This window comes from Rhinolophus ferrumequinum, chromosome 22 (assembly GCF_004115265.2).
Source record: "Rhinolophus ferrumequinum isolate MPI-CBG mRhiFer1 chromosome 22, mRhiFer1_v1.p, whole genome shotgun sequence".
Classification (NCBI taxonomy): domain Eukaryota; kingdom Metazoa; phylum Chordata; class Mammalia; order Chiroptera; family Rhinolophidae; genus Rhinolophus; species Rhinolophus ferrumequinum.
The window spans coordinates 9305918-9319106 of NC_046305.1; the positions used below are offsets into that span (position 1 = coordinate 9305918).

The 13189-nt window shown below is 41.6% G+C and overlaps 1 protein-coding gene across 4 annotated transcripts in view; it reads left to right on the forward strand.

The window, feature by feature from the left end:
• Nucleotides 1-13189, forward strand: part of RABGAP1L (RAB GTPase activating protein 1 like) — a 434187-nt gene that overhangs the window by 418204 nt on the left and 2794 nt on the right. For all 4 annotated transcript variants that reach the window (XM_033093083.1, XM_033093085.1, XM_033093087.1 and 1 more), the window contains 4 exons: nt 3154-3258; nt 5583-5666; nt 8101-8172; nt 12585-12782. In XM_033093083.1, the coding sequence (XP_032948974.1) occupies nt 3154-3258; nt 5583-5666; nt 8101-8172; nt 12585-12782 (459 nt within the window). The remainder of the gene's footprint in view (nt 1-3153; nt 3259-5582; nt 5667-8100; nt 8173-12584; nt 12783-13189) is intronic.

The window sequence follows — 13189 nt, forward strand, 5'->3', positions numbered from 1 at the left end:
GACATAAAAAGCAAACAAACACTAATTAGGTAATTGGGTACTTTTTGGAAATAAATTACTCCTTACCCTTGTCATTTCACTATTGGCTTCAGGCTTCCTGGGCATCAAAGGCTCCTAGTTTTTCTCTCAAACAGAGCCTTCTGTTATGACAGTCACCCTCCCTCAGACTCCTTTTAATTAAGGGTTTCTCAGTGATTAGAAATGTAAAAAGATACAGCATCTCCACATCAGTTTCTGCTGCTACCTGCTCTCAGCCCGTCCTGTCCCTTCCAGTTCCCCAAGAACAGAAAGAAGAGACAGAAAGAACCAGTCTTGTGCTACCCAAGACTGTGCCAACGTCCCATCTCACCACGGCACGTCCTGTGTTAGAACAGAAGCTATCTGCAATAAGTGGCAAATTCGTTTATTGTGTTTTAAGTGGAACAGCTGACTTGGCTCGTTTTTTGACAAACCGTTTCTGATAGATCCTTATCCTGATGTTACAGCTGAGCCTTTTGATCAGGTTACCGGTTGATTCATGACTAAATCACATATTGCAGTGTCGTTTCTCGCACGTACATGTCGTAAAAGCTTTAGTGAGCAATTGGAAATTTCAGTATCAATAAGGCGTTTTAAGATACGGGTAAGTGACTTGAAGACTTAATAATAACAAGGGTTCACTCAGTTTTATGAAATGATGGTGAAGGTTTTAGAATTTGGGTTCAAAGATAGAATCTAAGTATCTATCTGTTTAGTATTATATTCCTAGAGATTCATTTAACATGAAAGATGATTTCTACTTAAATGAGGTGTAGAGATTGGCTGTACAAAGACCTGGAAGATTGTTTTTAGAGGGAAAACCAGGTTGTTTCAGATCTGGCCCTATTTTGACGAGAAGAATCACTCCTCCTTCACTGTTTAACATAGAGGAGAAACTTCAGATGAAGCTTCCTGAAAAACTCTGGAACTTCTTCATACTGGTCCCACAGAAGTGTCTGCAGATGTCAGATCTGATAACAACAGAAAGAGTCAGCTTGCTTAGCTTGACCTAGTGAAGAATGTGCAGCAGAAAACATGAAATTAAAAGAGTAGGTCCTCTTATCAGAAGTATTTAGGTGTCCATTCAAGATTTCCTCAGGGAAGTGGTTTTATTTTCCTTTGCTTATAGACATTTCCAAAAACTGTAAAATGTCTAGATACGCTGCAGGATTTAAGAAGCTTGTTACTGAATGTCAGGATGATAGCATTGACTCTTCAGAAGTTTATAAAAGGCTAAAATATGGCCGTGAATCTCCCTTCAAGAAACCAAACTTGGAAATAAGTTATTCCAGAGTGCCACAGTATACATTATAAATTTCACAAGATGGAAATTGCTATAAGAGGAGGTTAAATTTTAATCTTCTTTAGTAGCAGGACTGTTGCTCAGATTTCCTCGTGTTGAACTTGAACCAGTGGTTGGAGTTATAGGGAGATTTGGTTAGATTTTTAGGAACACTGAAAGGATCAGCTTATTGATTCGCCGTTCAAGGACCCTCTGCCTGAGACCTTGAGGAGGGTCCCCCGGCTTTGTGGGTAGCTTCTGCCGTCTGGCTTGCAGCTCTAGAAGTCACAGTTTTGAGTTTCCATAATCTATGTCAAATATCTTACAATTTATGAAAACTTAACTTGCAACATATCTGTTGCATTTTTTGAGGTCCATCTGCAATTTTAAGATCTTCTTTGGCTGCATAATTCCACTTCTCCGCCTCCCCCCTAAAAATGTAATGTATCTGAGCAAATTTTAGAGTCTTTAAAAGGGACTTTTTCTCCTTAACTACCTGGCAGTTCCAAATGATCTGAAAACAGTTATAACCCCTGGGACATGGGACGTGGGGACTATTAAGACAGTGAGAACAGTGAGTGCAGTGTCTTTTCCAGTACCCAACAGACTGCTGGCCTGGCCATCTGGACATGTAGGAGATATGGCAAAACAGACAGGAGGCCACCTGGCCAGTTTTCACGATTACTTGGATAACTTTTTGCTGCTGCCAGCCAGGGAGAGCTGCTTCTCCTCTGCGCCTGTGGTTTTCTGTGCTGAGCTCATCTGTGGCCCGCTACCACCTTCACTTCACAGAGTCTGCTTCTGCAGTGACTCAGAGCCACAGCCATTCATTCACCAAATACTGATGGCGTACCCACTCTGTCCTTGGTGCTGGGCTTGCTTCTGGGGCTAGAGTGATGCCCCAAAGAGATGTGGTTCCTGCCCCCAGAGCTTAAAGTCTAGTGGGCAAGACAAGTCACACGTAATTCATCATTACAGATGGTGCTAAGTGCTGTCAAGGGAAATATGAAAGATTTAAGCAGAGGAACTAATTTAGATGGGGCCGTGTGGGGCAGGGCTCAGGCCATGCTCCCTGCAGATGTGAACTTGAAGCTGCCACCTAACGGGTGAGGTAAGGGCTGTAGAGTGTAAAACAGACTAAGTTAGACATACACTGAATGCTTTCATTGTTAAGTTTGGCTCTGTATGCAAGGTAAGACCAGAGTACTCGTCTGATCCTTCCTTGACCATTCTAGAAATACGGTCATTTCTGTTTGGATTGCTGCTCCTTATTTCAGTTTTCCTCGTGGCTAGCTCTACCATAGGGTTTCGGTCTTCACTTCTCCCTCCTCTGCTCCTTGTCCTGTGTGAGTCCCCCTGTGGGGCTCGGTCTTTGAATTTTCTCACCTGTTTCCACCTGTCTGCTGACCCTCTCTGAATTGAGCCCCACTCACTACCAGTTAGAAGCTTCCATAGAGGGCTGCACCCCTTCATCCAACCCGTCTGCACAGTCTCAGAGCGACTGCCACTGTGACATCTGAAAATGGGTAAGAAACCTTTAGAAAGAGCGTGGGCTCTGATGGCCGTTCACATCTGAATTCAGCTCATGGCTCTCATATCACGTGTGTGTCTCCGGTTTGATCTCTGCAAACCTCACTGTGATTATCTGTAAAACAAGTATTGTTTTGAGGCTTAGAGAGAAGGTGTGCCGAGGGCCTGCTATGTAGTTGGAATTCAGTGAAAGCAGCCGCCCCCGGGGTGAGCTGGGAGGGGAAAGAGTGGCTCTGGCGATGCTGGAACAAAACCATTGGAGCGTGGAGGAAAGCCACACACATGTTCCTACCTTCTTTGTGACCCACGTGCTCTGATGACAGGCAGAAGACAAGGCCGATGTGCTGAATAAGGAGCTCCTCCTGACCAAACAGAGGCTGGTAGAGACTGAAGAAGAGAAGAGGAAGCAGGAGGAAGAGACCGCCCAGGTAAAAGGCATGGGCGGGCTTTTTTTTACACAGGTATATGACGCAGGTGTAGGGAGCTGACCAATACTATAAACAAGAAATGCGTTTATTCGTAATCAAGGGTGATGTGGAAGCAGGACACGTGAGGAGCACTGAGTCCTGACATTTCTTTTGAAGGTGTTAGAAGAGGAGGCAGCGTTTCCACCCTTGAACAGCTTTTAGGAATTTGCCTTTACTGAGATGTCTAGCAACAGTGTCAAGTTTTCTCTAAGTTTAGTAACTTTGGATGATGATCCAAGAGCTTTGAGAAATCTGCACATTTCGTGTCGTATCTCCAACATAATTGACTTCTCTGAAATTGTTTATGAGGACTGTTAAGCTGAAAGCCCACAGAAATCTCGGCTGGGAGTTGCCTCAGTCAGCTATGCTTAATTTTCCTGATTCATGCCTTAGAAGAAGAAGTGCCAACACTCTGGCAGGGCTCTCAAACCTTATCCCCTGGGAAGCAGCCTTGAACTTATTAGCCTCCTAGCTCATACAAGACCACCCTGCCGTCTTCTGTGAGCTATAAGGCTAATCAGCTGGAAGACACCACCATTGCAAGAGCCCTGAATAGGTGACAAGAAGGGTCTTTCCGCCCCAAATGTCAACGCTTCCGGCTTTCCAGGGGCAGAGCAGGTGGCTTCCCTGGTGGTCTCCATCTCTGCCAGTCATGGTCAGCCACGATTAACTCATTTATTTTAATGAGTTTCATCCTCACATTATGATGCTAAATATAAACGGAACACAAAGCCTTTTAAAGACCAACATCCAAGCAGAAAAGTTTCCAGTGAAGTTACTCATTGAGGGGATGTATCATTTAGCACCTTCCAGGGTTTACAAAAAGTGTTCCATGATTTTTTTTGAACATGATAAAATGATTTTGGCATTTACTGTGGACCAAGATTTTTTATACATATATATATATATATATATATATTTTTTTTTTTAACACTCTCACAATATTTGAGGGGCTGATTATCCAGTTTGATCTAGGCTTTTTATGGGTTTTGGTTTTTCTTTTACCTCCTGCTTTTGGGGGGCTCACTTCAGGACCTCAGATAAAGAATGAAGCTATTAGCAAATGAATTTCATTCATGCTTCTTCTGTGTGTGTGTGTGTGTGTGTGTGTGTGTGTGTGTGTGTCCTGTTGTAATCGTATGATACCCTCGTGAGCTTTGTTAGATGAGGAAGCTATGGCTTAGAGAGTTAAGTGACACTTGCTCAAAGCCTGGCAGCCATGTAAGTCCGTCCTGAAGTCTGTGGGACCCTATCACGGGAGGTGAGAAGGCTATGGCTTACGTCCTTAAATTATGTAAGAGAGAGAATAGAGACTAAGTTTGAATCAGTATAACCTACAAATTTCTTCTAGAATTTTAGAATGTAGCAAATGTGAAGAAATTCAGAAATCTTCTAATCATATGAGTCCGATTATAAATTGTACTAATTTGTGAATTAGCAAGTACAGATTATAGCCCATTCATAACTAGGGATGCTGCAATGCAGAGTCCTCTGTCTATTCTGATTATTTACTAGATTAACCAGGCTTTTTTCCCCCCAGTTTTTTGTTTGTTTGTTTGTTTGGTCAACAACTTGGAGGAATTGAATTCTTTCTATGTTTTGGCATCTGACCTTTTTGATCATCTCTGCCTCCCCTTATACCTAGAATTCTAGAGCTACCAGGCTATAAAGATAACTGATTTTAAGTTTAGCATTCGTAATTTACTATTTCTGTGACTATAACAAGTACCTGCATTGTGTGTCACCTGAGCTCCTTCTAAAGTCACTCTTTCCTGAAGTCTCCAGACCTCAAGAGCTCTATCTTTCTCCGTCTTTTTCTGACTACAGTTCCAGAGCCTCGTTCCTCCCTTCAGAGAAGTAAGGGCAGTCAGTGATGGTGGGGGACTGAACGGAAGGCCTAAATGTTTTTTCTGTAATTTATAACATTTCTAATAAGGGTACCTGCAACGTTGCTGTGATATTTGTTTCAGACTCTCAGAAGGATAAAGGTAGCTTCTGAATGAATTGTTAATAATAGATTTATAAAGTAAGCAGTAAGCGTAAGCACTTTTGTAACAGGATTGCTCATGTCTTATACATTACAAGAAAGATAATACGATTTCTATATCTCCAGAGATGATTAGGTTTTTCAAATGACCCAAGATGTCACTTCAGGGAGGAGAATTTATAGAGTTATAGTGTTTACCTTGTCGTTGGCTGTGATTCGGGCATACTGGAATTGAGATGTTTGTGGAAATTTATTATTAAGATTTTGACTGAGTCTTGATGTTTCTCACTCTTTCTAGCTAAAAGAAGTCTTCAGGAAACAGCTAGAGAAGGCAGAATATGAAATAAAGAAGACGACAGCTATCATTGCTGAGTATAAACAGGTAATATGCCACTGTGGTTTTTTTCGCTATAAAAGTAATTATTGTTGTTGTTTTTCTTTGGGAAAAAACATTTTGGTTTTACAGTTTCCAGAACAACGGCGACACTGCATTCACTAAAATTGGTGGCAAATTTTCTCCTCTGGAACTGACATGGCTGGACATGCTTGCTGATAACATGGGAGGTTTATTTGAGCAAAACAGTCTAGTTTGTTTATAATGTTTGGGACACTTAGAGGAAGGAGAAACCTTATTTTTACCAGGGGATCCTGTCTGCCCTGCTCAGAAGCTCATTTCCTGTAGATCACACTAGTAATATTGGCCTAAAGTTTAGTGATTGTATTAAGTGGCAATAGTTAGGGGATCACTGTGTCCTCTGCTGCCACAGTACAGAATGTGGGAACTCGTTTTCCCACATGGCTATGTGGCCTTGTAAGAGGGAGATACCTACTACCTGGGCGTGAAGAAGAGGAAGGGGAGCGTATCACCTATAGGAAATGAGGAAACCCTTCCTGGAGAAGGATTGATTTGAGCTCGTCAAAGGCTACGTGAGATGTGGGGCTATAAACAGGAGAAGGAGAGGATGCAGATGGTGGAAAGGGGGAACAGCACGTGCGATGGCGTAGAGGTAGGTTAGTGAACAGACATCGTTCCATGTGGCAGAAGGTTTCAAGTATAAAAGAGAAGCATCGGTGAGCGGGGGCCCAGTGCAAGGAAGGTCTTCCCGGATAGGCTAAGGACTTTGGATTTAATTCTGGTTGTAGTAGGAATGTTTGAGCAGGACAGTGGCATAACCAGGCACTACTCTGCCCCAGTGAGAAATGTAACCATGTGTGGAGGTCCACAGGCAGAGAGACAGACAGAGTCCAGGTGAGAAAAAATAGGGCCCTGAGCTAAAATAAGTAGCCATGAAAACAGAAAAAAGGGAGACACAAAAATCGTCATTTTTTGCTAGAACAAAGGAAAACATTGAAAGTGCTCCTGAGATTTTGAATTTGGGTAAGTAGGAGAGGGGATGGTTAGACCTTAACCAATGCAAGGAGCATTGAAGATCGTGTACTGTGGAACTTGCCATCACTGCAAATGCTTTTTTTTTTTTTTTGTCGCCATGTTAGGCCATGGGTGGCCGCCATATGCAGCACTCTTCAAATAGCAGTGCTTGGGACTATTCTGGAATATTTTCTGGCAAGTACCTCCAGCAATGTAAAAGGCAACAGACCCATCTGTTTGAAGATAATTAGGACATAAAACATGATCTAAATGCATTCTCTAGTTGGAATTGGCTATTATTGGCTATATTTCAGAATGTTTGGTTTATGTAAAAGGGGATATGGTTTGTCAGAATTATTTAGGGAGGTTGCTCCTTTTTAACATCGCCTAATACAGGTCTATTTATCGTTTCCAGGCTTGGATCTGGAGAAACTGGAGACTGAACTTAACAAGCAGGCCCTGGTCTCTAGAACTATATTTGAGTAAACTGGGATTTTTTGTAAATGTCTGTTTTGATAATAGAGGTAGATCTTTTATGTTTTTAGTCCAAATTGCGCTTTAAAATTTGACATCCCCTAACTCTTTTACCTCATTTCTTAAAAATAAAATATTCGTATTTCACTCAAATTCAACAAGAGTTGAATTTCCAGTGTTTTTAAAAAATGTTTCTAGCTTTGAAAGCACTTAACTTCTACCTGTTCTGGTACTGGTTAGCACCTTATTTCAGCATCAATAATAATGAGGTTTTATTTAACGAGCGCTTATCAGCCAGGTGCTGTACTAAACCCTTTGCATACATTTTTTTTTTCCCATTGATTATCACAGCACAACGCTTTTTGGTGAGGAAACTGAAGCTTAGAAAGATTAGTGAGTTTGCCGAAGGACAATTGTGTCCTTAGAAAGTAGTAAAGCTGGATTTCCTGGCTTTTCCTTTTTTGCTATGTTGAAATCGCTTGATAAGAGTTTTAGTCTTTATTATTTTCTGGTCATTTTACCTTTGTCGTATTCACTCTGCCACTTCATAAGGAAACTTTTATAGTTGAAAACAGAGACTCTTTCTGTGGCTGTCTGTTTCTGGTTCACAATTCTTTTCATCAGATTCCCAGCATAGAACTTTGCACAAAGTAGATACTCAGCAAAGACTACAGTTGATTACAAAAGTGAGGACAGGGATTCTCTGGAACCAGTCATGAAGGCTGGTGACAGAAAGAAATCAAATCTATTCCGTGTGTTTTTCTAAGAATTAAGATACAGGTGTGCTTCACACATGGGGCACACCCAGGCTTTCTGCTCACTGCAGAAAAGACAGGCGTTTACAGTGCTAATTCATTTGCAAACTTTCTTCTAGCATCAGAAATGTGAGTAATATGAGCTGATACGTAGTTATGTACACGTGCTGCAAGAGTCATTCTATTTTCCAATAAAGAAACTCATTTATTTCCCTTAGATCTGTTCCCAGTTAAGCACCAGACTGGAGAAGCAGCAAGCAGCCAGCAAGGAGGAACTGGAAGTGGTGAAGGTGAGGAGAGTGCAATCGTTCTGTCGTAGAATTTCTTCCAGAGTCACAGTCTTAAGTGAGCACCTGATAGGAAGACCCCAATATATGAGGATGCCCCACAGGCACGACGGGTGTAGACATCACACCCCCTCCCCACCCTTTTGTTCTAAAGGAATTAAGGAGAATAGTATCTCTCGTAACTGTAACTGGGGTGTGATCCTCTTCCCTGCCAGCTGAAAGGTTATGTTCCCATGAATCTTACGGACTGTCCGAGGCAGGTAGCAGGATTTCAGCGTTGTCACAGGAGGCCTGGAACTTTCTGGGTGGTGGAAACCTGGAGCCTTCAGCAGCCTGCATCCCAACTGTGCCTGAATTGACACTTCCGTGTGCGACCCAGTGGGGTCATGCCATCACTCTCTTGAACAGTAAACACGATGGGTAATCTGGAACTTGCCTGGAAAACCCATGTTGGGTAACTGACTTTTCCTCCAATTTTTTAGAGGTTTATTTTAAAAAAAAAAAAAAAAAAAAAAAAAAAAAAACCCAACTTGTAGCATTTATTTATACGCTGCCCCCTAGTGGCAAAACTCATTACTTGAGAAAAGCAATTGCTTATTCAGGGAAACAGCAGTAAACCAAATGGACTGGCTTCTTAAGAAGCAATGTTAGCACAACCAATTCTTGGGACCAGTGTTCTGGAAACCTGACATAATTCTGTTTGAATGTATTCAGGTTTGATACTAGTAAATAAATGCATCCTAGGCACTTTAGCATATAATTTAACAACTTGCACACATTATTTAACCTCTCTAAGCTTTATTTTGTATTCTGTAAGATAGAAATAACAGTACCTGCCTCAGAAGGTCATTTTGAAGATTAAATAAGATAATATATATAAAATACTTAGCTTATAGGCCTTGGCACACAATAAATGCATGTTTTCATAAGTTACAACCTGAAAATCTGAGACATGAGAACTGAAAATATGAATCTTATTCTGACTTTGTTGCTTACTTCCTGTTACGAAACATCAGTCTGAGGTTATCACTGAGGATAGAGTTGGCAATCGCCCTCCCCAAACATGCTAAAATGTTGGTTTCCTTTCTTCCCTTTCTTTGCCCCTTTTCCTAGTAAGCCTTTATCATTCTTTGCACATTGTGGGCACGCTGACCACGACTCAGCTGATGAAGTGTCATGGCCTAATAGGGTTCACTGTCTTGAACTGAAATCTTAGTAGAAATAAAAATGAAACAAGGATTTACACTGATCGTCCATAAAGGTTTTATTGAGCATTTACTATGTGCACAGCTTTTAGACTTCTGTTTTTTACAGAAATTATGCATGACAAAGAGCTTAGAATTTTCTTACAGGAACTGGTTATACACACATGCACTTGAGACATTCAGGAAACAGTTCAAAAGTATGTAAGTGATGAGTTGAATGACAGTGACAGTCAGAGTTGTTAGAGAAAACAAAACCATAAGAACTGTAGACCGAAGATGACTTTGGATCTGGTAGGACTAACGCAAGATGGGTAGAATTCAATTAGAGTGATTTAAACATGCCATTCTGTTAGAAACTGTGAGTGAAGACTCAGAAATAGGAACGAGCATTTCAATATCTCCTGAAGGAGACTGATGTGATTAGAGTGTGTATTAAGGAACAGAGGAAATTATTGGACAATAGGTGGGGTTACCTAATGAAAGGCCATGACATTCAGGAAGAGGAATTTGAACTTGTTTTCACCAGAATAAAGAACAACTAATGCTTATTAAACAATTGCTGTATGTACTGTTGCAAGGCTTTACATGTATTATCCCATATAACCCTCACAACTACCTGAGAAGGTAGACACTATAATATCTTCTTTTTACTGATTTGTTGTGTCTTTGTTTTACTGATGATTACCAAAACAGGTAATTCATTTCCTTAGGTCACATAGCTGATAAGCAGTAGTGTCAGGATTTGAACCCAGGGACTTAAACTCTACAATCCATACCCTCAGTCCTTACATAATACTACTTATCTTTCTCTGGTGCTACTTCTTCATCTCTTATTTGGCTTGATGTGATAGCTTCTGATTTTCCCGCCCTCCTGTAACCTTCCTCTATCCCTTTCCGCCTTCCAGTTAATCCTTTTCACTAAAATCAGAACGAGTAACCCCATATATAAATGTCTGTATCCATTTAGAATTAGATTGGCCATATATAGAAAACCCAAAATAACACTGGCTTAAACACAAATGATGTTGATTATCTCGTAAAAGAAATCTAGGGCTAGAAAAATCCTTGGTTTTTTGTCAGTGACCCAAGCTCATCCGTTGTGAGTGGTCCATATCGTCAGCGTGGGCTTCCATCCCCAACGTCACCTAAAAGTCAAACCTGTCAGCTGGGGTTTCCACCGTCACACCCACATTCCAGGGTAGAATTTTAGGCCAGAGGCAGAAGCAAGGATAGAAAGGCCCACCTCCAACTGGGTGAGCTGCCTATCAGTAGCCTTCTGAGAAGTTCCATTACCACACTCAGGCTGAAATACCGTGTTTCCCCGAAAATAAGACCTCACTGGGAAATAAGCCCTAGCATGATTTTTCAGGAGGACATCCCCTGAACATAAGCCCTCATGCATCTTCTGGAGCAAAAATTAATATAAGATCCGGTCTTATTTTCAGGGAAACAGTATCAGAACTTAATTTCATGGCCACACCTAGCTTCAAGGGATTCTAGGAAATAGCACCTTTAACGGGGTATGTTTCCAGCCCAAGTAACATGAGGTTCTGTTACTAAGGAAGCTGCATGTTGGGCTGGAATCTGCAGCCTCTCCCCGACTTTAGTGTCAATATTTCCACATGTCTGCCAGACTGCGGCTTCATGAGGCTCTTTGCTCCATCTCCAACAAGCAGCACAGGACTGGGGGAAGTGAAAGAATGACTTTTCTACAGGAGAAAGTCAGGATTCTGGTTAAGGACCTTTACACGTGGCCAAGGGGGGCTCTTCTCACTTCGTACCGCTCACTGTTGCATCGCTCACTCCCTGTTTGAGCTGTCTCAAACTCCCCGTAGTTCTCTGAAGTCCCAGTGTCTCCGCATACGGTGTTTCTCTGCCGAATGTCCTCCTCCCTCTTGTGAGTTTAATTTATTCCTTCATAGGTATCAGCCTAATAGAACTGCTTACCCAGCTTGGTAAACTTCTAGTCATTGCAGACCCGGATCAAAAGCCACCACGTTAACATTTGGTTTAGTCCACAGTAAATATATAACAGATACTTGCTGTGTGCTGATTTGTGCCAGGACTGGACCCATTCTTCTCATAGGTTCTTGAGAGTGTTACATGTGTTAAGTGTCTAATGAACATGAATCAGGCAGAACTCTGAAAAGTGGTAAGAAAGAAATCAGTGGGGGCAAAGGTGACTTTTAGGGATTCAGGCTGGGGACAGGGAGAGAGAGCTTGCACATTGTCAGAGGAAGAATGGAGTGATCAGCTGAACATGGAACGAAGGAGAAGCTAATGAAAAGATGGCACTAAAGTCTTCAGACCTAAATGGTGGTGACATGAGCAATGACAACAGAAACGTGGGGAGAGTTGCTGTGTGTGTGTGTGTGTGTGTGTGTGTGTGTGTGAGTGTGTGTGTGTGTGAATGTGAGTGTGTGTGAGTGTGTGTGCACGTGTGTGCGTGCGCGCAGAGAGGAAGAGAGTTGCAGTTATGGACATACTGAGCTTGTTGTAACAATAAGACATCAAATACAAAGATTCTGTAATATCTTTTCTCTCTAAACTAGTTTTGGAGCTATTTTAAGAAAACAGTAGCATTGCTGTCTTGAAAAGTGTTTCTGTGGTTTGGTGCTGATTGTGCTCTGATTGGCAATCCAGGCCAGAGGGACTTTTGTTACCCTGAATAATGATCATCTTTGCGTAAAGCCACACAAAAGGACACCTACTTTATTTGTTGCAAGGGTCGCTTTAGGTTAATGAGAGTGGCCTCAGTCTACTGTAGGCAAGTTTCTTAACCTCTGAGTCTGTAGAAGCCCCCATGTAGAAGGTGGCGGTGATGATAGGACTGCCTCACACGGCAGCTCTAGCAGGAAATGAGGTGCTGCACGCAGAGCATAATGAATGGGGCATGGCAACTAGCAAAAGTAATGGTAATCCAAACTTTCTAGAACAGATTTCAAAGAGATGCTATAATAATACTGTCTATTCCCAGAGTCTCTCTAGAGATATCGGGAGGAAAAGGAGCACCTGTCTTAGATAATTGGGTTTTGTGCTGACTAGAACCATTTTGGTTGTAGCACAAAAAAATAATGGCCTTCAGAAACGGGCCTGCGTTTGATGGCAACAAGCAGCATCTAAATAAAAATCAAATCCTATGTTGTTTTGGGAAGTGACTTATGCTGTGGAATACAGTTTGATGTTGGTTTTCTCTTTTGGATTTTTCAGGGTAAAATGATGGCATGTAAACACTGTAGTGACATTTTCAGCAAGGAGGGCGCTTTGAAACCAGCAGCCATAAACAGAGAGGACCAGGGAATCGAATCGGACGATGAGAAGGACTCACTTCGGAAGCAGCTGAGGGAGATGGAGCTGGAATTGGCACAAACCAAACTGCAGCTGGTGGAGGCCAAGTGTAAAATCCAGGTTGGTGACATGATAAAATATCAACAGGAGATAATAACGTTAATGGTCTAGCATATTCTAGGACTTTAGAAAATACCTGCCTAGCTCAGAATCATAGATGTTACTATATTTGATCAGTATATTTTCTGGCCACTAACATGTTCTGCATAGTCACATTGACGTCATTATTTTTAAACACTAACATAAAGGCATAGATTTAAATGAAACTTTAATAATTAAAATTGTATCTTGTGAGAACTTAAGCATATATATTTTTTGTTTGTTTGTTTATTGCGGAATATTGAGGAACAGTATGTTTCTCCAGAGCCCATCAGCTCCAAGTCGTTGTCCTTCAATCTAGTTAGTTGTGGAAGGCGCAGCTCAGCTCCAAGTCCAGTTGCTATTTTCAATCTTTAGTTGCAAGGGGC